General features: G+C 44.7%; 1 protein-coding gene across 2 annotated transcripts in view; it reads right to left on the bottom strand.

Moving 5' to 3' along the window:
- Nucleotides 1–449: 449 nt before the first annotated feature.
- The window catches only part of TNFRSF14 (TNF receptor superfamily member 14), a 47,518-nt gene continuing 21,948 nt past the window's right edge, over nucleotides 450–26,019 (bottom strand). The window contains exons 3-7 of one of the 2 annotated variants that reach the window (XM_075604879.1): nucleotides 25,272–25,397; nucleotides 23,798–23,953; nucleotides 16,362–16,452; nucleotides 15,097–15,251; nucleotides 453–1,449 (exon numbers count right to left, since the gene is read on the bottom strand). In XM_075604879.1, the coding sequence (XP_075460994.1) occupies nucleotides 1,391–1,449; nucleotides 15,097–15,251; nucleotides 16,362–16,452; nucleotides 23,798–23,953; nucleotides 25,272–25,397 (587 nt within the window). In that variant the 3' untranslated portion in view covers nucleotides 453–1,390. Of the gene's footprint in view, nucleotides 1,450–15,096; nucleotides 15,252–16,361; nucleotides 16,453–23,797; nucleotides 23,954–25,271; nucleotides 25,398–26,019 lie in introns of both variants that reach the window. The other variant, XM_075604880.1, reaches the window with a different exon arrangement.

Here is a 26,019-nt window from a genome sequence, read left to right as displayed (position 1 = left end):
AGATGTTGAATGTTTAATTGTAACCGGAATTATGTATTTATTCTGTAACAAATAGAGCAAGTATCTAGAATGACTTCATGGGACCATTTAAGAGTGTCCTATGAAAGACAATATAGGGTTAACGTTTAAGACAACTTAAGACTAAAGCACTGAGTACCTACATCATTGAAACCCCTCAGGAAAAGACACCCCATTGTGAAACACGTAGGGTTAACACAGGAGTAATCTGGAGTTTCCGTAGCAACATGTGGACAAGCCCGTTATGTCATCCAAGAGGCTGGTCAGTGCACACGATGGCGAGGAGAGACAGGAACACAGAACAGCGTGTTTGCAAAGAACCGTGCAGACCAGTCAGGACTAGAGCTTTCACCTACTGTACCAGTCAACAATTCTACCTGCCCCATCTCATGAGTAGGATGCCAATTTTAATCACTTCCAAGATGTCAAGAAGAAGGTTTTTTTTTTACACATTTTTTTTATTAAAGGATGTATGTTTTTCATGTCCCATTGGCACATTAGAAAGCCTCTTATTGAGTAATATATTTACAAAGACCTAATTGCTGATATAACAGCTAAGTGAGCAACCAAGCTTTCCATCCCTCTTGTTTCAGATAAAGTTTTATCTTTAGCCCTTTGAATATTCAATATCTGTTTTTCATGTGAGAATAACATTAACATGCACTAAGTATTTTTACTTGTGGTGTTAAACTATATACAGGCATACCCCGCATTAACGTACGTAATGGGACCGGAGCATGTATGTAAAGCGAAAATGTACTTAAAGTGAAGCACTACCTTTTTCCCACTTATTGATGCATGTACTGTACTGCAATCATCATATATGTGCATAACTGATGTATATAACGCATCTGTAATAGGCTCTATAGTCTCTCCGCTTGCGCACAGCTTCGGTACAGGTAGGGAGCCGGTATTGCTGTTCAGGACGTGCTGACAGGCGCATGCGTGAGCTTCCGTTTACATATTGGGCGCTATGTACTTACTCGCGAGTGTACTTAAAGTGAGTGTCCTTAAACCGGGGTATGCCTGTATTTGTTTGTTCAATCTTTTCACATGTAACCATCCCACGTGAGCAACGGAGAAAGGATACCACTCACACAGTAGACTATTCTTATGGGAAAAGCTGCACGTTGATGTTGGGTTTGACTCTGCAAATTATTATTTTATCACAATTATCCTAAAGCGCCATCTAAAGTCTTTTCTGGAACTAACTACTTCACTGTGTGCGTAATTAATATCACTATTTACACTTGTAGAAGTGTTTTTCACAATATAAACTTTGTGTGCTGCATTTCTTGTACTATATAAAGATATTAAACCAGCTTCTATTTCCCCTATGTGGTTCTGAAGTAGACGGCAGCCATCATGCCTGTCAGCATCCAGTTTCTTGTGTCGGTTTATTACTCTTTGCTTCGATAGGTTCTTCTGTAACTAAAGGGAAAAAAAACAAAAAACACGGGTTTTTTAATGCAACATAGGATTGATGAAGTATGAAAAATAATACAGGAACAGCAGCATAAACACCTATAAATGGTATTCGAGGGACGATCTCTACTTTGATGCAAAATACAAATATGACTGAGCATATAGCATCTTTAAAATGTTTAAATATATTTTCTAGTGCAAATATTAATTTAAAAAAAATGAAGAAATTGTGTTTCCTTGCTTACTGTCTTTTTAGCTATCTTCTGTCATAGGCAAGATTTACTAAAAGTCAATATTGCTGCGTTACAAATGAGATGTTTTGGGATTGAACAGAAACTTTTTTTAATTCCGCTATATTTACTAAGAATTACGTAGTCCTAAGTGGGTTGCATATAAAAGCTGTAACTCAGTGTTAGGCGGTAGCCCGATATCGACAGTATCATGTGAATAGGTAATTAGCTGTTAATGCTTGATTTGCATACTTTGCAAGCTCATTTGCGATACTGTCATACAAATAAAAATACTGTACCACTTATGAGCTGAAAAAACTGTGTAATATGGCAGTCATACGTTTATAGGGATTCGTGTTAAAATGGATAAGAAGCAACAAGTGACACCCTGTGAATGCTCATTTGAATGTCACTACCCAGAATCCCTGGCAGCAGTGGGAGAAATGTATGCCAAGAGATAAGGCGTAAAGGCAGGTATGTGGACCTGTCTGAGACATGTGAATATACTAAAGGTTGTATTTTTATTTGCTGTACACGGTACAGTGGAGGGTTTATCACTATACTGTCATCACATTCAATGCTCTTAGGATATGTAATTAGGCCATGCTAATGAATAATCTTGTGATTTATCACTCTCTGCAATTAAATTAGAGTAATTGCTGTGTTATTTAAGCGCTAAACCTTTTAGAAATACACTAGGATGGTTTTCTAAATCTAGGCCTTAGGCTTTTTACAAGAAAAAAGATCAGTTAGTAATATTATTCCACCAATAAATCCCTTGTCATCTTTAGTCAAAATATAGAAGCAAAATGTTAAGGCAAAAATTCACCAAATAACTAACTTCTATGAAAGGTTTAACGTAGAGATGGGCATCATTTGAGCCCCTTCGTACCACGGCTAAGTCCGTAGTGTATTAGGCCAGGTCCCAGCTGGCTACTGCAGCGCCCACTGTTGGGGACGCTGCGGGGACAATAGCCGCTGCACAATGGGACCGGGACCGCTGTGAGGGGGGAAGGCACTGTGCTCTGCCGACAGTGACTCCTGCTCGCAAGAGAATTGTGATCAGGAGTCGCGACGGAGCGCTAAGCCATGCCCCCCCGTGGTTCAGCCAATGAGGGCGAACCTGCCGGGTGATGTCACGGCCGTGCCCCCCCCCCTCCCCCGTCACGCCCCCCCCCCCTGTATTTTGGTCTGCAGCTCCCTGCAGACCGGGGAATCGGCTGCACGCGCCGCCTGTCTCGCGGGCGTGCGTGCAGCGGAGGTACTGGGGCCTCAGCCTTAGACTAAAGAACCTCAGGCTCAGGCTTGGTGGAAATCTTGTGGGCTTTCCTCCTTGCATTTCTCCCAAGCTCTCCATGTCCTGGAACCTTCAGTGCCCCTTCCTGATTCCTAGCTCCACCTCCCCAGCAGTCTCACTCACCCTCCTAATCCTCTGTTTCATTGCCCCCTCCAAATACCATGCTCCTTTTCCTCAGCAACCACACTGCTCACTCCCTGATTCCCAGATGGACAATCTTTGCCCATGGATGGTAAGCTCTGCCCCTCTACCCCAGTAGAATTTAATTTAATTACTCTTTCAAAATACTCTTTATAAATCGTAATTAAATAAAAATCCACTTTATTTTAAATATATTTTAAACACATATGGATGGATGTATATATATATATATATATATATTAAATACAAATATCACTTGTGAGCACATTCACGTCTTAGACAGGTCTGCAACTCTGCTTTTCACCATTATCACATAGCATACAGTGCTTCCACTGCAGCAAGGGATTCTGGGAAATTACATGCAAATGAGCACACAGTGTCACCTTTTGCCTCAAATCCATTTTTACATGGAACTCTTATGAGCTTATGCTCACTGAATTACACAACTTTCAGCTCAACCTGGGTTTTGATGCATAGCCAGTAAACCTACTCACAGACAGCTGTTTCGACCTTTTGGGTCTCATCAGTGGTTGTACTGGCGTTGTACACACCTAAATCACCTATTTCACTGTAATCTAAAACCAAATAACTTTAGACAAAACTAGAACCGAAACTCCTAAAACAGTAGTATCCTATGCTTCTAATTGTATTGTTTTATGCATAAAAATGCATGTTGTCTCACGATTTGCTCCTGATAAACCTCATCCTCAATTTAAGTAACAGTAGAAGCAGTTAGGACATCTTAAATAGAAAAAGGAATTGCAAGTACCTGCACAAGCATCAGAAAATTACATAATTGTATGCCATGACTGCTTCCTATTTTCCTGTCACTGACATATGCACATGTGAACACCCGTGAAGACTGAACAGGTGAACAGGTGAACTCGCATGGTTCCCTCTGACACAAAAAAGCCAGCAGGAAACCATTATCCCAGCTAGAACTGCCCCTGAAAAGCTTGCCAGAAGGCGAGGCAAAAGATGGTGGTGCACCCCTGACCTGCCGCTAAGAGGAGGGAAGTGCCGTGGCCTGCAAGACCAGCAGAGCATCTCCGTCTGCCAGAGTACAGGCTCTGGCTTCAGCTATTGATATCGTCAGCAGCTCATCCCTGCATCACTAACCAGAACGTTGGCCCACATGGCACAAAGAAACAGAGCCCATGGCCACCGGAGCAAGATAAATAGGACCTGTTCTCCTGTCCACAATTAGAGACCAAAAATACTGCAGGTGGATGGGATGGATCCCCTTATGTATCCTGCATGCCTAGAAGTTGAGACATACTGGGAACCCCTTAAAATATATATATATATATATATATATATATATATATATATATATATGTAGCCGGGTCCCCCTGCCCCGCGACCCCCCCTCATTACCTCCGCTGCCGGGGGTCACTCGACAGACCTGCTGGCACTTCTGGAGGGTGGGGTCCGAGCAGGGAGCGCTCCGGTGCTCCGGAGGTCCCCGGCGGCTCCCGTGCAGGGCGCCGCCATCTTGCGCGAGTTCGCGCATGCGCAGTACAGACTGAGATGCGGCGGCCAGCCAGAGACATTGCGCATGCGCAGTGATCGTGCGCGACTGACTAGCCTACCAGCGAGGCTCTTGGAAGGGACTACAAGTCCCATGAGCCTCAGCAGCGACCCACATGATGCCAGGGAGCCAATAGGGCTGTAGTATCTCCCTACTCACAGGGAATTGATATTTTGCATGTGCGCAGACCACGCTAGGTCAGTCAGGACCAGGAAGAGCTAGGGGAAGGAGGTGAGTGCAGGGGTCTGTGACCCACTGCATTAGGCCAACAGCCCCCTAGACCCCAGTTAGGTCCTGAGCCCCTAATACCTTGTGGTGCTGCAGGGACAGGCCCTAGGTTAGGGACCTTGCCCCTTAGTGCCAGTGTCAGTTAGGGACACAGCAGAAGCTGTGCTCCCCGAGTAGAGGCTTGGGCTCAAGCCTACGCCCCAAAGAGATCAGGACTATCTCCAGGGTGGGATCGCCCCTGGCGGATCCTCATGCAAGGAAGGGCCGGATCGCAGACAGGATCACCAAGCGGCGGATCCTTTTCAAAGTTGCTTTCAGGCCCGAGTGCAGGAGCACTCGGCAGGTACCTTCATATGTGCACCAACGAATCACCATATATTTATTCACACATAGTGGCAACGCTGACCATGGGACAAAGGGGCTAGACTGTGGACACGGTGTGGGGGTACACGGTGATGGGTGCAAGGTACACTCCTAGTGGAGTGAATGACATTTGGGACTACGGTACATGGTGTGGAGTTACCCCCTAGGGGGAGTAGTATTACAAGTACACAGTAGTGGTTACTGATAAGTGTGTAAAGTGTATGATTATCCTGCATATATATAGACTGGTTATATACATCTCAGTGTATGTACTTATTGTGTATGTGGGTCCTGTGTAGGCAACCTTCTACATTCCTAGAACCCTACACAGGTGGAGGCGCTGCAAACCAGATCGACCCGAAGGACTCACCCCAGGTTCCCAACAAGCGGAGGCTCAGGCCTCTTGTGAACCTACAGGTATACGCACAACACCTGGTAACACATAGGTTCCCCCTTACATACACTATATCTGTGCTTGGGGTAGGGGGAATGCCCGTTACATTTGGAGGCGCTGCTGAGATCCAGACCTGGGGTGCCCTATTCAATTCAGTATCATAAGAGATCAGCAACATGTTAATTCCCTCAAGTCAAGAGGTCCATGCTTGGGCCATCACCACCCGGGAACCACCTAGTTACGTAGTGGCAGTAGGGAACGTTCCAGCGTTAGTGGTGGAAAGTGACATCCGGGACTCTCTGAGGAAGCTCCCGGGCCTAGATAAAGTATGTTACTGGGGCAGAGTGTTCGACGCTACTTTTCATTGGAGTGCCATACTATTCACTGTGGGGCGGGACATATGCCAAGAAACGGCCCGGACACCCTACTAGCCCCCGAGGCCCCGCCAGAAGGCTACCCCCTTATATACTCGGACTTACCAGAAATACGGGCAATGTTTTCATCAAGGGACACTACCCAGATTCCCCAGGTTCCAGATGAACCGTCCACCAGTACTTGGCCACCTACTGCACCGGTTTCAAGTACCCCAAACCGGGTAGACCATTCCCCACCCAAAGTCTCCTTTACTCCAAGCGCTCTCACGGGAGCCACTAGTTGGGCTTACAGTCCGCCTCCTTCACCAGCACCCGCTCCCCGTGGGATGAACTCCCGGCCTATCAGAGACAGTAGGGTAACTAATGAAGGTTCAGTAATGGGGGTGACGCTACCACAATTCGTAGAGGCCATCATCATGGCCTCCCAGTCACAAAACTACCGGAAACTCAAAGCCTTCTCTGGAGTACTTCTGACACCACATGGGGAGGAAGGGATAGACTCTTGGAGGGAGAATGCGTTAAAAGTAGTAGAGGAATGGTCGTGCACTGACGCAGTGAAAAGGCAGCGCGTCATGGAGTGTCTTAGGCCCCCAGCTTCTACCATTGTAACCATCCACAGGGAACAACACCCAGAGTTGACGCCGTTGGAGATGGTGGAATTCCTGCTAGAAGCATACGGGTTAGCGGAAGATGAAGGAGCAATCTGGACGAGGTACTATAATCTCTATCACTAAGAGGGGGAAGACTTGACGGCCTTTATACACCGCCTGCAACTGGTCTAAGGAATCCTACTCAATCGTAAGTTGATTCCCACCTCTGGGATGGATGAGGCGCTTCGTAAACAGTACCTGCGGGGATCAAGCCCCACTCACCCCATAGCCAATATGATCCGCAGCAAACTAATGGAAGGGAGCCCCCCTACGTTCACCGGATTGCTGCACCAGGTGAAAATTCATGAAGCACATGCCCTGTTACACTCTCCTGCAAAACCCTAGGGCCCATCCATATCAAAGGGTAGGGTGTCTATGGAGAAGAAGGAAGAATCTGCCACCCCATCCAAGGGGTACAAGCCGAAACCCTCAGACAAACCAACTTCCCCGTACAAGGTTCGTCGTGAACGCAGCGAAGTCGTTTGCTATAACTGCGGTAAGAAGGGCCACTTCTCCAGTGACTGTCCAGAGAGGGAGGATCCCCCAGAGGAAAAACCTCCCAATAGAGGAAATTCAGCCCTGTCAATGGTCTGCCACGTACAGATGGCAGAGTCTGACCCAGAAACCCCTACTGGATCCGAAGAGGCTCCTCCTGACTCCGGCCCGAGTGATGACGCCTCACAATGGGATGCTTACAGTCAAGTAGGCCCATCGCCCATCGTGCGTGTGGTACTAGAAGGGATCTATGCCTCTGCCCTACTGGACACCGGATCCCAAGTGACCATAATATACCGACAATTCTATGACCAGCACCTCAAACACTGCCCCTTGCGGTTGGCCGAACATATGAAGGTGAGGGGGTTAAGTAATGAAGACTACCTCATCGATGGGATTGTAAGGGTTCAACTGGAAATACTCCAACTGAACACCGGAAAGAAACACCCCATGCATGTAGAAGCAATGGTATGCCCTGAGCCCCAAGACCAGTGCAAGTATCCGATCATCTTGGGAACAAATACTGATATAGTACTAGCTGTAATCAGAGCATACCTGAAAGAGACCAACGAGTTGCCGATGGCCAATCCGCTCCTCGATCCCGTTCTACGAGAGGAGTGCAACCGGGTATATGCCTTAGAGCGTCATGGGGATCTCTACAATTGTCAGCGCGGACTGACGACCATTTTACCAGGGGGAGTGCAACGTATGGTGGTCTGGTGCCATTATCCCAATCGAGATGAGAACGATCAGTTTGTCTCTCTGGAGAGTACCCCTGAGGAAGAGGTTCAGAGAGGGTATAGGGTAATACCCGAACTGAGAGAGTGGATGACTAAAATCCCTCTACAAACCTACGTATATGTGCAGAACATCTCCCCATTCCCGATGGAACATGATGCAGGACGATGTTTGGGTTGCATATAGCCGGTTAGCCCTGTGGAAACAATGCCCCAGGTGAACGCGGCTGCAGTGGGTGAGCGGTTAGTCGACCTGGACTTCAACTTCGGCGAGTCGACGCTGCCAATTGAGTGGAAAGATCGGCTGACAACCCAGTTGAATAAACGACGGGCTGTGTTCTCCACGAGTGAGATGGATGTGGGTTGCAGTCGCAGCGCCCAACATGCCATTAGACTGAGTGATGCCACTCCGTTCCGTGAACGCTCTCGTCGCATCGCCCCTAGGGATGTGGACGATGTAAGGAATGTCCTGAAAGAAATGGAGACCACTGGGATTTTGACAGAGTCTCGGAGTCCTTACGCCTCACCCATAGTGGTGGTAAGGAAGAAGAACGGATCTGTAAACCTGTGTGTCGACTATCGAACCCTGAACAACCGTATGATACCAGACCAGTACAACCTACCTCGCATTGAAGAGATTCTTCATGCTCTAAACGGAAGCCAATGGTTCAGTGTTCTCGACTTACGATCTGGGTACTACCAGGTACCTATGAGTGCAGAGGATCAGGAAAAGACAGCCTTCATCTGCCCCCTGGGTTTCTACCAATTTACACGTATGCCCCAAGGTATATGTGGGGCCCCTGCTACCTTCCAGCGACTGATGGAGAAAACTATCAGAGACATGAACCCTCGGGAGTGTATAGTCTACCTGGACGACATCATTGTCTTCAGAAAGACCCTGGAGGAGCACGAAGAGAGGCTGCTTAAAGTGATAGACCGTCTTGGGAAAGAAGGATTGAAGTTGTCCCTCGACAAGTGTCGGTTCTGTCACACCTCGGTGACTTACGTGGGACACATCGTGTCTGCTCAAGGAATCACCACCGACCCGGCCAAAGTAGAAGCGGTCGTGAACTGGCCTCGTCCTGAGAATGTCACGGAGCTGCGATCCTTCCTGGGTTTCTGTGGGTATTACCGTCGCTTCGTGGAAGGGTACTCTAGTCGAGCTAAACCCCTGAACAATCTTTTGAAGATATATCCCGAAGATACAGGAAGGAAGGCCACGTCGGACCGTCAACCGTTTGGCAATTAATGGACGTCTGAGTGTGAACAGGCCTTCCTGAAGTTGAAGAAAAGTCTGACAGAAGCGCTGGTGCTTGCGTATGCGGATCCAGAACAACTATACGTCCTGCATGTGGATGCCAGTCTCAATGGATTGGGCGCCGTCTTGCACCAGAAGCACCCCGAGGGCCTTTGGCCCGTAGCCTACATCAGCCGCAGTCTGACACCCAGCAAACAAAAATATCCTGTACACAAGTTGGAGTTCCTGGCTCTCAAATGGGCGATCACGGAAAAACTCCACGATTACCTGTACGGTGTTACGTTTGAGGTAAGGACGGATAACAATCCCCTCACGTACATCAATACCTCGGCCAAATTGGATGCAGCAGGGCATCAATGGCTGGCAACTCTAAACAATTACCAATTCTCTCTGAAGTATAAGCCGGGGCCTTTGAATATCGGAGCTCACGCTCTATCCCGATGACCGGGACAAAGTGCTACTCCAGATGATGATGAGTGGGAAGAAATCCCAGGACCAGGGGTGCGAGCTATGTGTAGCACTGCCGCCATCATCAACGATCAAGTGGCCTTCTCAGAATTACGAGTTGCGGACTCCTTGGGATGCCAGTTGCAGGATGTCCCAGCCGCCTACTGTGATCCAAAGTGGATGAACATAACTTATGACATAGTGCTATGGTGGAAGGCTCTGGTAGACTACCAAATACGAGATCCTGTAATTAGTATTATTAGGCGGGCCGTTGAAAAGAAGAACCCAGCCCTACTGAAGGGTGCTCCCAGAGACTTGGTTGCTTTGCTCATGCGGGAGGCGGACAAATTTGAAATCGATAACTGTCTACTCTATTGGGTGGTGCAATATCACAACCACCCAGACAGACGACAACTAGTCCTCCCTAGGAACTTGCAGTACATGGTGTTAAAGTCCCTACATGATGAGCATGGACATCTCGGTGTAGGGAAGACATTTGGGTTGGTCCGAGACCGCTTTTTCTGGCCCAAGATGCGAGAGGCCGTAGAACACCATTGTCGCTGTTGTTCTCGGTGTATACAACGCAAGACCCTGCCTACCAGAGCAGCGCCCATGGGCCATCCGAAGAGTTCTCGTCAAATGGACCTTGTGTGTATGGACTTTCTGTGCATTGAGCCTGATAGCCGAGGAATATGCAACGTGCTGGTCATCACGGACCATTACACCCGGTATGCCCAGGCCTTCCCCACGAAAGACCAGAAAGCCACACAGTGTCAAAAATACTATCGGAGAAGTACTTCGTTCACTACGGTCTTCCAAACCGCCTTCACTCAGACCAAGGTCGAGATTTTGAGAGCACTCTGATCCGAGAATTGCTCAAAATGCTGAACATTGCTAAATCACGAACGACCGCGTACCATCCCGAAGGAGACGCTTTGCCAGAACGATTCAATCGGACCTTACTGGACATGTTCGGAACTCTAAAAAGTTCTCAGAAGACTGAATGGAGTCGACACGTGGAGGCCCTGGTTCACGCGTATAATTGTACCCGCCATGAGTCAACTGGATTCTCCCCATACTTCCTCATGTTCGGACGAGAGGCGAGACTGCCAGTAGATGTACGACTTCGAGTCTCGACGGATGGGATACACAATGCTACCCATTTCAAAAACGTGCTAATACTTAAAGACAGCTTGCAACAGGCTTACCAACAGGCTGAGAAGTCTACAGCTAAGCTGAATGCTGACAATAAAAGGCGATACGACCATAAGGTCAAATATCGGGAGCTTCATCCTGGAGACGCTGTGTTGCTTCGCAATCTCGGAGTCCCCGGAAAACATAAATTGGCTGACCGATGGAGAGACGGTGTATATGAGGTAGAATCTCAGATGCCTGGCCTCCCGGTCTATCGCATCAAAGACACTGAAGGCCAGGTAAAGGTCTGGCATCGTAATCATCTTCTACCCATCTCACAAGTGGGGGATGAGGAAGCAGAAATACTGGCCACACCGCTGAACGGTGAGTCCGATTCCTCAGAGATTGGTCAAGAGACTGCAGATGATCATGCCAACTCTGAAAATCCTGAAGATCCTATGGAAGGACCCTCTCAAAGGGATCCTCTCACTGGAGGGGCATCTCCCAGAGGAGCTACGGGTAAAGGGCCCCGTAGGCCAACGCCTACTAAGGTGGCTCCAGCGGACCAGCCTTTGGATCCACAAAGTCTGTGCTTTGTGCCAAACAGAGACTGTCCAGAGACATTTTCCCCCTCAAGGGAAGAGGCTGAGCCTCAGGACTGTACTTATTACTCCCCCGAGAGAGTGGCTGAAGAACAGCTCCGAAGGAGCAAAAGAGTCAGGTACCCTCCAAATCGGGTAACCTATGATCAAGTTGGGGCACCCCACTATGAGGCTCAGCAGTGGTCTCGTAGCAAAATACAGTGTGTAATTGTGATGCTCACAGAACTGTGCAATATCGTTTAAAGTAATTTGAGGTGCTAAGTTGTATTTGTGTTGAGATGCATTTTTATTATATAACTTCTGTTTATAGTTGTTAAGTTGTGTCCCAAGCGAGGCCGTTGGGGTTTTTACCACGGGGAGGATGTAGCCATATCCCCCCTGCCCCGCGACCCCCCCTCGTTACCTCCGCTGCCGGGGGTCACTCGACAGACCCGCCGGCACTTCTGGAGGGTGGGGGCCGAGCAGGGAGCGCTCCGGTGCTGCGGAGGTCCCCGACGGCTCCCGTGCAGGATGCCGCCATCTTGCGCGAGTTCGCGCATGCGCAGTACAGACGGAGATGCAGCGGCCAGCCAGAGACATTGCGCATGCGCATTGATCGGGCGCGACGGACTAGCCTACCAGGGAGGCTCTTGGAAGGGACTACAAGTCCCATGAGCCTCAGCAGCGACCCACATGATGCCAGGGAGCCAATATGGCTGTAGTACCTCCCTGCTCACAGGGAATTGATACTTTTCGCACGCAGAAACAACGCTAGGTCAGTCAGGACCAGGAAGAGCTAGGGTAAGGAGGTGAGTGCAGGGGTCTGTGACCCACTACATTAGGCCAGCAGCCCCCTAGGCCCCAGTTAAGTCCTGAGCCCCTTATAGCTTGTGGTGCTGCAGGGACAGGCCCTAGGTTAGGGACCTTGCCCCTTAGTGCCAGTGTCAGTTAGGGACACAGCGGATGCTGCGCTCCCCGAGTAGAGGCTTGGGCTCAAGCCTATGCCCCAAAGAGATCAGGACTATCTCCAGGGTGGGATCGCCCCTGGTGGATCCTCGTGCAAGGAAGGGCCGGATCGCAGACGGGATCACAAAGCGGCGGTTCCTTTTCGAAGTTGCTTGCAGGCCCGAGTGCAGGAGCACTCGGCAGGTACCTTCATAAGTACACCAACGAATCACCATATATTTATTCACACATAGTTGCAGCGCTGACCACGGGACAAAGGGGTTAGACTGTGGATGCGCTGACATCACCCTGCAGATCAAGTTGAGTGTTGGAACATATGGTATACTTCTACTCTCTGTTTGTACCAGTACATGTTACATATTTTAGTTTGCATCTTTACTTCCACTTTCTGGGATACAGCCAAATTGGTATGCAGTTAAGAGAATGTTCTTATTACTGTAAGGCCTCGGGCACGGTCAGTGCTTATGCGCTGACCCGTGCTGAGGCGCGCTCACGCTCTGCACTGAGCCCCTGCAGCCGCAATGAGAGCGGCTTTAGCAGGGGCTCGCGCACACTTCCGCATGCCTGCGGAAGCGTGTGTCTTAACAAATGTTAAGTTTCAGTGCTCGCCGGAGCGCAGGGCCGGTCACGTGAGCGGTTCGCACAATGAGGGCGAACCAGCTCCGTGATGTCACTGGCCCGCCCCCAGACACGCCCACGGATGGCGCACGCTCTAAGGCCAAGGAAAGCACCGCTTTCCCTGAGCCTCAGCGCGCCTCCGCTCAGGCAAATTGTCTATGGACTAAGCCTTAGTCTTATTAAGATTTGCTGCTTCCCATGATCTGTATGAGGTACACCTGTACATTGCACTTGTGTATTTATCACAAAGATATATGAATTGTTTATAATTATGTACTTATGTAATTTCTTATGTAATTACTTATGTAATTTCTGGGGGTTGTACCCCCAGTTTAATCTGTGAGGGATCACGGTTTGTTAATCTTGAGAAAGTCCTGCTGTTTTGGACCAAAATGTTTAGTGAATGAAAACTAACCACTTGACCACTATTTTAGAGTGCTATTTTGGCTTCATTTCTATAACGCATACTTCATGTCATGTTATTTAAGCAATAATCCCAGAAAAACAGGGCATTACTGGCCAATAATGCCCTGGCTGGAAGAGTTGAAGGGCCGAGGCGAAGCCGAGGGATTTTAACCCTGCCAGGGCATTATTGGCCAGTAATGCCCTGTTCGGAGGGGATTATTACTATTATAGGCTAAATGTAGGCTTTTTTAATAAATAATAGACACTTTTGTATAGTTATATAGATTTTTGTTTATTAAAATAAAATGGTAAATATATTAAAGCTCCTCTATATACGCTTACACTGTAGCTATCTATATCCACACACTGCCGCCCCCTCTGTGTACACACACACACAACAGCACCACACACACTGCAGCTTGACACACACTGCAGCTACACACACACCTACACACACTCTGCAGCAACACACACACACACACACACACACTGCAGCCACACACTATGCAGCTACACACACAGCTACACAACCAGCTACAAACACACACACACTGCAGCTACACACACACACACACACTTCAGCTACACACACACACTCTGCAGCTACATACATACATATACACACACTGCAGCTACACACACACTGCAGCTACACACACACACACATACACACACACTGCAGCTACACATAAACACTCTGTAGCTACACAAACACTCTGCAGCTACACACACACACACACACACACACACACACACACACACACACACACACACATACACAGAAACTGCAGCTACACACAAACTGCAGACAGACACTTACTTTAAAGCTACACAAACACTCTCTCCCTCAACTCAACTCAAAATGAAGCTGTGTTTGTGGAGCTGTGTTCACGGAGGGAGGGGGAGGAGTCACTGCCTGCTACTGCTTCCTGGCCAATCCCCTGCCCTGTCTGAAAGCTGTTCCTGCCTCCTGACCAATCCCGTGCCCGGTCTCAGAGCTGTTCTGACAAAAACGAAAAGCTGACTGGCTGGAAATAAACACATTGAAGCTGCAAAAATTCCGGCCATTACTGAATGAATAATGCCCTGAATTTTAACCAATCAGAGAGCAGGGATTTCAGTAATGCCCGGAATTTTACTGCTTTAGCCTATAATGTGAGATACAGTAACACTATGCTACAATAACACAACGTTAAGTCTATGTTAAGGAAATGCAGAACAGCCGAGGAAAATAAAGTCTCTCTTTTTTAAAAAAAAAAAGTAACATAATGTGACGAGCCCCAACTTAACAGAGTGTGAGGGATTTTACAAGAGGTTAAAAACTCTCACTCTAGCAGACCATAAAAACCACACCCTAGCTTGTTGATCTGCAAGCTGATTGGAAAGGCCAGGCAGCAGACTTCTTGCTGTCTCTTGCTGCTTTCAATCTGTGGGGAAACAGCTTCCAGAATGCCTGTCTGGGGGGAGACCCTGAGTGCTCTTTCATATACAGTACCTGAGATTAAGGACTGTTGTGTTGTTCCTATACTGCTTACTTTGACCTGTCTGTTCTATTCCTTTAAAAGTATGCTGCAACCTGCTTTCCCTAACGGACTTGCAAGAAAGTGGCGAGGGAACACCTTTCTGACCATATGTACGAGGCCGCTCCTTTTTTTGTTCAATTTTGGTTATGTGCAAGACAGCAACTTTTAGTACTACTACAGAAATTGGATCATCTCTAAACAATTCTTTAAATAGGGGTTATATCATTTTAAAGTAGACCTTGCAAAAATAAAATAGTAGAACCAATTGTAAACAGACTTACCAAATCTATATATAATTCTTCCAATACCTCCAACACATATCAACAGGACAACTATTGTAAAAATAAAAAATACTCGCTTCCTTTTATTGTTTTTACAGGTTGAATCTGAAATAGATGTTCCCGCTTTGTCTTGTGTCAGATCCTCTATAGAGCACCTAGAACAGACAAATAATTTCATGGGTTGGGAAAACATTGAAAGTTTTACTTGTGATTTTAGAATACTTTAAATTTAGTGAGTTATGGATTTTAATTATGCCTCTTGCTAATGTTCTTTACCTGTATAAAAATTTAGACATAATCCCCTTGTATGCTCCGTGATGTAGCTACAGCTGCAGCGGCCGTTATTCGAACAAATAACGGTGCCGATTTCGTGTGTTCTGCTGTATTCCACGCGGCATGAACACGGCCAATCGCCCCAGGCACCCGCGCTTATCGCGATAGTTTTGTTTGAATTTCATTGTTTCTGTTTCTTTGGGTGCAATGAAATGAATCAATTGTAATGTGTACAGTACTGTGCTACTGTGTTACTGTGTCAATTTCAGGTGTTTAGAAACCAGAACACTAAAATTCAATTTTCTGCACTCGCCGCACTCCCATCTTAAGGTGGAAAGGTTGGAAGACATCCCATGTCATGACATCGGTATTCTGATGTACACAACACTTGAAGTGTTCGAATAACGACCCCTGCAGCTGTACCACATCATGGGTTCTGGCACTCCAGGGGCCCCATGACCTAGTAGCTACGTCATATGTAATTTGCTCATTTTTCTACTGGAGATCACATTTTGTACCCCTGAGGAGCATCGAACACAATCTGCCTGAGGAATGGAAGAAGAGGTCATCAGTCACACCGTGATCACATGATTCCTCCTGAGAGGCGGTCACGTTATCAAAAAGTGTGGGAGAGGCTCTGGCACTCCAGTACTGCGGCCACGCTGGCACTCAAAGGGTTTAAGCAACAATCTCCCAAGAAGCCTTTGAGTTTAATGCATAATGTTAGTCTCTTCCTCCATGAGCAACTTGTGTTCTCTGGGGGAAAAAAAAAAAACTAATTTGGGCAGGGAAAGTGTAGGTAAAAATCCTACTGTATGTACAATGCTGCATACCACACACTATACTGTCATTGTGAGGCGCTATCAGTCCCATTGGGAGAAAAGCATTATATAAAATAAAGTTATTATTTTATTAAAAATTAAAAATCTTGCTAAACTTTCTCATCTCATTTCTATTTACACTGTATGTAATAAGTACTTATAATAACATACTTTCTCCATGGAATGCAGGTTTTTGACATACTTTCATTGCTGAAAGTGTCAAGTGGGCATATTTCACACATCGTGTTGGTTCTTGCTGTTCCTGTGTAGAAATAAGAAAACACAGTCATACTGAATTTAGACATCAAACTTTATATTTATATATGCCAGGCGTGACCAGGATACAAACAAAAATGATAGTAATGCGCCCCAGATGGTGATAAATCATGAAAAATATGTGACTCAATAATTTGTTGAAGGGATACTTAAAGTGTCAATTATTATATTGAATTAGCAATAAGGTGACACACAAAACCGTGAATGTTACAAATATATAGAAATAATCAATGTGTCATTTAACACATAAGTGAATAAATGGTTACAAAACAGTATAACCTTTGGTGCAACACTTGAGAGTCTGCTGCTAATCAGAAAATAAGGCTCATACTGTAATCTTGAAGTGCTAGTGCTAGTGCAATGGACTATAGATACACTAATATCTCTGTCTGTGGCAATATGAGATTCTGAGTGATCACCAGGTAGTCACATTCCGGTGACTTAAACAAAAAAAGTGGACGCAGAACGCACTAAGGCGAGGTAGGTGATGTCAGTAGCTGCCACTGAGGACTCAGGGAGTGTAATCGGCATTTGCCATCAGTGTGGGAACTTCCCTACATTTTGTTTGAGCCACGAGAGGCGCCGATCGTGCGTGGACTGACACCGGGATCCAGGAACCAACAGCCCACCACGAGGACGCTGATCACCATCTACCTGGTAGCAGATTACAGGAACCATCACTCGGTGCGCGGACCAGCTGTATGGCACTGTGGTAACATGTACCTAACATGTAATGCCTATTTGACTTGAACTGATGTACGTGCAATACTAAACTGCTCCAATATAGCACAATGCAGTATATTTTATAATACCGTAACCAGGATACCCGTTTTGTTTGCCTTTATCCACATTTAAACACACACATAGTAAACATTTACAGAAGCAAAAATGGTTGCAGAATCCACACAGTACACGTGAACTATGAGGTTTGGAAAGCTCTGTATAACTTCTATGAAGAACAATCCATTAAAGTTACTTAATTACACGACTTTTCAGACCTAATACAATGGCTGGAAGTTAGAACAGCAGAATTCCATTTTTTACAATGGACTACTGACCATGTACTGTAATAACAATAACCTATTAAGCCATTTATCAATTCAAAATCAATATATATGCACACAAATGTAGAGAGAAAAGTGTGTACAAAATATGACTGAAGTATGGATATGTTTTTTATTTTGGTTGAGTAAGTATACATAGTTAGTGTCACTGTTTACTCCAACAGAATCCTACCTTCCCCCGCTGGGTAGGCATTCATAAACATCCTGTCACGTACGGCACACCTGTGAACACGTGACCTGCATATGGGACAAGGCTTACTACACATGTACAGTACATAGCTGACCCACTTTTGACCTTCCGCAAGGGTCCCTCAAATGAACAATATCTTCCCTCAATCCGTCCCAATATACCATTTGTCACGAACAGCCCACTTGTGAGAACGTGACTTATGTATGCAACCAGGGTTAATACACACGGCTAGTCTAGCCAACTGCCTTTCTCCTTCACAAGCTACTTTCAATGAGTTAATATTTACCCTTACTCGGTTATAATCATATCAACACTTGCCGAGAGTACGGCGGCCGCCCTGGGACAAAAACAGCAAACTTAATAGAGCTACGCGTTTCGCCGTCACAGCAGCTTCTCCAGGCTCCGGAGGAAGCTGATGTGACAGCGAAATGCGTAGCTCTATCAAGTGTGCTGTTTTTGTCCCAGGACGGCTGCCATACTCTCTCGGCAAGTGTTGCGTGCCATCTGCGTTCCAGCGATTGTACTGGACGCAGGAGCAAAGAGGCACTGTATTGTGCCGGAAGAGTTTTGTAGCCGTGGCATGAGGACCTACATGTGAGTTCTCTTATTACTCTGTTGCCATTTAATAAATACGTGCTTTTAACATATATTCCATCGCTGTCTGCTCTTCCTGTCGGGAGGGTGCAACCGCGACGGAAGTTATGCACAAAGATAAACATCCAGTTTGTCAATACCTGACTGGGGAGAAAATTGGGACAAGGACCCCAGAAAGAAACCAGTATATTTATGTGTACTCACACATGGCTGTATGAGTATTTATTATAGCAATATCTTACATTCCATCTTAATATTGAGTGATACAAATAGTATCATCTGTTTATTTTTGGTGTTTACTAGTTTTTGTTACCCAGCGCTCCCCATCTTTTTGTGTATATTGTTTCTAAGGATCAAGGTTAGATACTATCGGGGGAGCACCTAGAATCTGACACCCTGACACCTCAATCTGACACCTGAATCTGACACCTCAAGTGTGAAGCAACCTTAGGGGTCATCGGGAAGGTAGTATTGTACATTTGCTACGTTTTAAACCTCTATTATATATCGTTATTTCTCGCGAGTTAGCGCCCTAGATTTTTGCATCTAATTCTCTACAAAGCACGCAAATAATGCATTCAGTGAACAAAGCATCACTTACTGTATTAAAGTTTAGCTTTAATATATACTGTATATAAAAAAATACCGTGCTTAGGTTACAGAAAAAGATTATTACAAGAACATACAATTATTATAAATGCAGACGAGTTTCTTAAAATAAAAGGATAAAACAGAAACAGAAATCCCTATACAGTAGATTACCATATGTCATAGGTTATTCCCAGTGACGTGACAACCAATTAAGCAATTGGTTGCTATAGTAACCATAGGATTTAAAATAACTACTTGTTGCATAATTATTTCCTGAGGAAGTAGCTCTTGCTATGAAATGTATTTGGAGATAGCTGGAGTCAATATGTCCCGAGAGGAGGAGTCACGTGGAGTTACCGATGAGGACGCTGCCAATATTGCTTGTACTGACAAAATGTAAAGGACCCGTGGCCCCTCACTGATATTGATGAGGGCTTTATTTACATCAGTTTGTGGGCTTCTCTGTGTTCTCTTTTAGGTTAAATTGGTGATTTGGCCGGTCTGAGTGGCTACAGTGAGCTTCCTTCTAAATTCCAATAGATTAATCCATGTTACAGAACAATTTCTGGAGAGGACGCTGGATAATTTTGTGTTTTATACTAGATTTGGATTGGATTTGGACTGTTTGAACACTTCCTTCTTGGATCTTCCATCACAATTGAATTCTATTTTATTGTATCTTTCTATACACCACATACACTTGTAAGGTCCAATTTCACAAATGTATAATTTAATGCACAGACACTATTATACAAATAGTCTAGTGCAGGGGAGCGCAAACTTTTGCTGCACCCGCGTGTCTTGCTTGGACCGGTTCTCACTCCCCCCCCCACCTTGCATCCGCGTCAAATGATGCTTCGGGTTCATGTGACGTCACCTGACCCGCGGCATCATTTGACACGTGTGAAGCATGGTAAGTGGAGTGTTGCAGGGGCCCCATGCGATCCCCCGGCATTTAATTTAAATGCTTTGGGAAGAGCACGGGGCCTCTGCAACTGCCCGCGCCCCCCCCCCCCCGGACAAATCTTTCACCCCCCAGTTTGTGGACCGCTGGTCTAGTGCAGAGGAAATTAGTACTTCAGCATTAGGTGATATCAGTGTTATTTGGACTAACAATTGGTATTATAAGACAAACTTTCGAGAATTCTCCTCTCTTCCTCAGGTCAATCAAGTTACAAAATATTCCTTGAGTTAAACACATATATAAAAAAAAAATACAAGATAATAATCTAAGGAAGATGTGTAGGAAAGGAATGGCAGAGACAGAGCAATAAATGGATGAAAGGGACCGTGAAAATACAGTAGGTCCAGGCATCCACCAGCAGTGTGAATGCTGGGTGGGGTGGGGGTGCAGGTTGGATGGGTGGATTTGTAAAAGTAACAGAGGCCGGGAGAAATATTACCAAAAAAATTGATAGTGTGTAAGAAACCCCATATCAGCATTAAGTCCTCTTGTTTTAGTGTCAAAGAGTACAATCATTTTGAGTTCAAATGTTTATCGTTCTTGTAGATTTTAAACATTTCTTTTGAGGATTTTGATTTTTAAATCATGTATGGAATGATCTGGCTGTGAGAAGTGGTGTCCTACTGGAGTACAGTACCTTCCTTCTTCATGGTGTGTTATTGTGTGTCTGTGTAGGTTCATTCGGGTTTGAAGTTTGTCTGGTTTCACCAATGTAGCATCCTTGGTCATATTTGCTGCATTGAATCATATATACCACATTCCTGGATGTGCAAGTACAGAAGTATGGTCCTTTAACATTGAATGTTCTATGTTTGTGACTGGGTGTAGGATCTTGGCATTTATCTTTACAAAGTTTGCAGCGTGTGGTGTTGAATGGTCTCGTGCCATTCTTAGGGTGATTGAGTTCGTTTATGAAGTTTTCTGTGGATTAACTTCCGTCTGAGGTTTGGCGGTTGCCAGAATGCAAGGATGAGAGGTTTGGGAAAGATGTCTTTTAATGTTTCATCCTCTGTTAGCATAGTTTGCAGATTTTGATTATTTCTCGCATGCACTCCGGGGCAGGGGTGCGCAAACTTTTCTGTCCCTGCCTTCACCCCCGTTGCTGCTCTCCCCCCCCTGCTCACACCACCCCTCTTACCTTTTCTCTGGTGTCATCTGACGTCACAACACATTGCCAGAAGTCGCGGGAGACAAGGTAAGAGACTATACAGAAGCCTTACGTGCTCCACCGGCATTTAATTTAAATGTTGTGGGAAACAGCCCAGGGCCTCTGTAAGTGCCGTGCCACCCCCCCAAAAAATTGCATACCTCTGCTCTAGGGCAGGGTTGCATGTGGCCACTAGTGGTATTCAAGTGGTTATTTTTTTAGCTTGTATCGGAGCAGGTATTCTCATGAGGCTTTAAGTGCAGTTATTTTGGCGATAGTTTTTGACTTGTATCCCTTCTGTCTGAATAATTCAGTCAGGGTTGTGAGGTCTCTGTTTCTGTCTGTAGTGTCACAGCATATTTATTTCTTTATTTATAAAATGTTTTACCAGGAAGTAATACATTGAGAGTTACATCTCGTTTTCAAGTATGTCCTGGGCATAGTTAATATGACAAATAATACATGGTTACAAATACAGTTACATAAATGAACAGGGTATACATTATATACAATACATTGCATGCACAGTTAGAGAAGATGTATATTATAGGCTTTTGTAACAGTTACAGACCAGATTAAAATGTGAGACAGCCTTAGTTTTGAAAGAACTTAAACTGGTGGTGGATGTGAGAGTCTCTGGTAGGTTGTTCCAGTTTTGGGGTGAACGGTAAGAGAAGGAGGAGCGGACGGATACTTTGTTGAACCTTGGGCCCATGAGCAGTCTTTTGGAGTCTGATCTCAGATGATAAGTGCTGCATGTGGTAGGGGTGAGGAGCTTGTTCAGATAGGTGGGTAGCTTGCCAGAAAGTATTTGAAGGCAAGACAGGAAAGTTGAACTTTGCGCCTAGACTCGAGTGATGACCAATCTAGTTCTTTGAGCATTTTGCAGTGATGTGTTATAGTTGCATTGGAGAACGAAACAACAAATTGAATTGTAGAGGGTGTCAAGTTTGGCAAGGTGGGTTTGGGGTGCCGAGCCATATACTATGTCTCCATAGTCGATAATTGGCATTAGCATCTGCTGTGCAATACGCTTTCTGACCAGCAGGCTTAGGGAGGATTTGTTCCTGTAAAGTACACCTAGTGTGGCATAGGTTTTGGATGTCAGGGTATCAATGTGCATTCCAAATGTTAAATGGGAGTCAAACCATATGCCCAGGTATTTAAAACTAGTAACAGTTGTTAGGGTGGTGTTAGCATTGGTTCTGATCTGGAGCTCAGTCACTGGAAGCTTTAAAAATTTAGTCTTGGTCCCAAATACCATTGTTACAGTCTTGTCAGTGTTTAAAAATAGTTTGTTTTGGGAAATCCAGTTTTCGAGTCCCAAAAAGTCAGACTGAAGTATGTGTTCAAGGTCAGACAGTCTATGGCTGTGTGCATATAGGATTGTGTCATCTGTATACAGTACATGTGTATTGAGGCTTCCTTACAAGCTGTGGGAAGATCATTGATGAACACTGAGAAGAGTACGGGCCCCAGAACAGAGCCTTGCGGGACGCCACAGGTGATATCCAGGGGGTTGGATTTAGAGATGGACACATGTTGGGATCTACCTGATAGGTAGGACTGAAACCAGTTTAAAGCTTGCTTCCCTATTCCAGAGCTCTGGAGTTTGTTAAGCAGGATAGCATGATCAACTGTATCAAAAGCCTTTGCAAAATCTAGGAATATTGCTCCAGTGAGTTGACCCCGTTCCATTCCACACTGGATTTAATTGCAAACTTTTAGCAGGGTAGTTACCGTGGAGTGTTTGGGGCGAAAGCCTGATTGGAATTGGCTAGGGAAATGTGTCTTGTTATAGTAATCGCTTAATTGGGAGTGGACACATTTTTCCATGACTTTGGATAGGATTGGGAGAAGGGAGATTGGCCTGTAGTTTGAGACAGTGTTTTTGTCCCCACTTTTGAAGATAGGGACAACTCTATGCAGTGATATCTTATAGCCAGGTTGTGAATGATAGATCGTTTTGTACGAGTGGGATGGAAGCTGGAGGTATGGAGGTAACTACATATGTCTGTGGGTTTCGTGTTGTCCAAGTGAAGGTGCATTCATGGTAATTATCTTAAATGCCACAGGTACTCAACAATACGGGTCTGCATGTCCACAAAACCACCACTAGTCAAAGAAACAAGAAAACTGTAGCACTCCGGCGGTCTTCAAATTGTAAAAAAGATAAAGGTTCACCAGCAGATTGAAAGCTCGATCTTTGTCTCAATAAATCTTTTTTTACGATTTGAAGACCAAACCAGTGTGTAGTTTGCCATTCTTCAGTGTTGCACACTATCATATTATTTTTTTATAATTCTTCTCCCTGCCTTTCTGTTCATTTTACACAATAGATGTGCTTTGTTTCAACAAGTTTTAACTGCACTGTAGATCATACATAGCACATACAGTGCTTCTTCAAAATGAACCCTTCAGGCACTACATATGTCACACACCCCATGTGTTTGGGTGCAGCATTTTTGTTTCCTCGTCTCTATTCAGTGGAAGAAATACATAATATAGTATAATATTGGTAGTGTAGGACCTACTGAAATGTGATTACCGTGACCTGGTTGTACTGTAGGCGTAAAATATTTTGGCAAAAGTATTGAACTAAATGACCCATATTTATGAAGTATGAATATAGATAAAATACATATTAATGTACTAAATTATTTGTGATTGGATGTAACATTGGGGCTTTTTTGTTGTACAGTACGTATGTAAAAGTTGGTTTTTGAGCTTGTTAAGACTCTGTCGATATTTAACATTTGAAATTAAACAATTGGTCCTTACCTAACTTTTCCACCCATTCACCAGGCTGACATATTGTGTGTTGTTGACATAAGTTACATTCTTTACCATCTTCTTCAGGACAGAAATGTCCTGCTTCACACTCACATATGGTGTTTGAATTGTAGGTGCACCCTTTCTGTGTAACCAGAGCAGCCCCTAAAGAGAAAAACAACACGCTCTAAAATCATAGCTTATGATGTTAATAAAGGGGAAAGACAATCTAATTTATGAGGAAAGGCTAGCTAAATTAGATTTATTTACATTTGAAAAGATTTGTCTAAGAGGGGATATGATAACTATATACAAATACATTCGGGGACAGTACAAGGAGCTTTCAAAAGAACTATTCATCCCAAGGACAGTACAAAGGACACATGTTCATCCCTTTAGGTTGGAAGAAAGGAGATTTCACCAGCAACAAAGGAAATGGATCTTAACAGTAAGGGCAGTTAAAATGTGGAATTCATTACCCATGGAGACTATGATGGCAGATACAATAGATTTGTTAAAAAAACAGGTTGGACATCTTTTTAGAAAGGAAAGGTATACAGGGATATACTAAATAAGTAAACACGGGAAGGATGTTGATCCAGGAGTAATCTGATTGCCAATTCTTGGAGTCAGGAAGGAATTTATTTTTCCCCTTATGAGATAACATTGGATGATATTTCACTGGGGTTTTTTGTTTGCCTTAATCTGGATCAATATACTGTAAGTACGGATACAGGAAAAAGTATCTGTTGTCTAAATTTAGTATACTGTAGGTTGAACTTGATGGACGCATATCTTTTTTCAACCTCATCTACTATGTAACTATGTAACTGTTAGTGCTGCAGCTTTAGGAATCCCCTGGACCATAAGATACTTACCGAGAAGATGCTGCCAGTATTTTCTCTACCTAAATATCATGTGACACGTGGACCAATAGGAATGCACAACGGATGACGTTGCAGTTTTCTATTGGCCCACTTGATGCTGGAGATTAAAACCTCCCTTTAACTTCCCCTGGAGGAGATGGTATCGCCGCTACCGTCAGTGGTAAGTATCTCAGGAATCTGTAGGTTCCGTAAGCTGCAAATAGCGAGTTTCAGCTTCCGGACACCCCTTGCTTCCAATCCATGTAAATAAAAAGGGGGTAGGTGGGCGAGATAAAAAAAATAAAAACGAGCAGAGGGAACTGCACCTTTAAAGGGCATGTAGCATTAAGTTATAGTGCTAGTAGGTTAGATATAGGATGAGGAAACGTAAAATAGTTTTATTTCAGAATGAAACAGGGCTTTGCAATGAATGTGAGGAGAGAAAGATTGATACGGGTTGAATGTTATGCCAATGATGTACTGTACGCATGCTATGTGACACAGTAAATAGTTATTCCATCCATCGTCATTTCAAAGGGGGAAACAGGGCCTTCCTTTGGTGAAAACAAGTCTATATTGAAGTATTTGCTTTCAATATTAAAATACTGTTTTCTTACCTTTGTCACAGATTTTACATCTCAAACACTTACTAACACCATTAGGATGGTCCATATATGTTTGTGTAATGCATGGTACACACACAGTACTGCTGTCAGTTGTACAGTGACTCCTTACCACACTCCCTAAAGACACACAGAGTTATACATAGGCGTTATGTGACATACCTACACCAATGTTCACATTTCAAATAGAACACGTTAAGAAATACATTGTTGTCATTTATTAATCAAAGAAACATACTTAAATACATTATTAGTTATTAATAGAATTTGAACAGTGTATTTGGTTTCAAAGATGGCAAATTTTGCATAAACCTGCAACAAACACAGCTATGGTAATTATAACAGAACAGAAAAATGATATACAGCACACACTAGAAGGCAAAAGAATATTTGCAGGGTGCAACGGACTACGGAGGACCCAATACCTCCAATATATAATATAATAATATATAATATAAATAACACAAAGTCCAGCACACACTGTCTTTAGATAATAGAACAAATGAAAAGGGATAATGCCAAGAAGAAATGTAATGACATTACATTTCTTCTTGGCATTATCCCTTTTCATTTGTTCTATTATCTAAAGACAGTGTGTGCTGGACTTTGTGTTATTTACAGCTATGGTAATGTGGATGATGACTGAATGTAGCTGCTGTTCCCTGTTCCCTCTTCCTACTGATTTAGTGAGGAGTCCCGCTAACCCCCAATCTGGAGAGAGACTCAGAATGTATAGGATGGT

The sequence above is a fragment of the Ascaphus truei genome, chromosome 6, assembly GCF_040206685.1.
Source record: "Ascaphus truei isolate aAscTru1 chromosome 6, aAscTru1.hap1, whole genome shotgun sequence".
Classification (NCBI taxonomy): domain Eukaryota; kingdom Metazoa; phylum Chordata; class Amphibia; order Anura; family Ascaphidae; genus Ascaphus; species Ascaphus truei.
The sequence above is the reverse complement of the archived record's forward strand: the minus strand, read 5'-3'. Positions and strand labels throughout refer to the sequence as shown.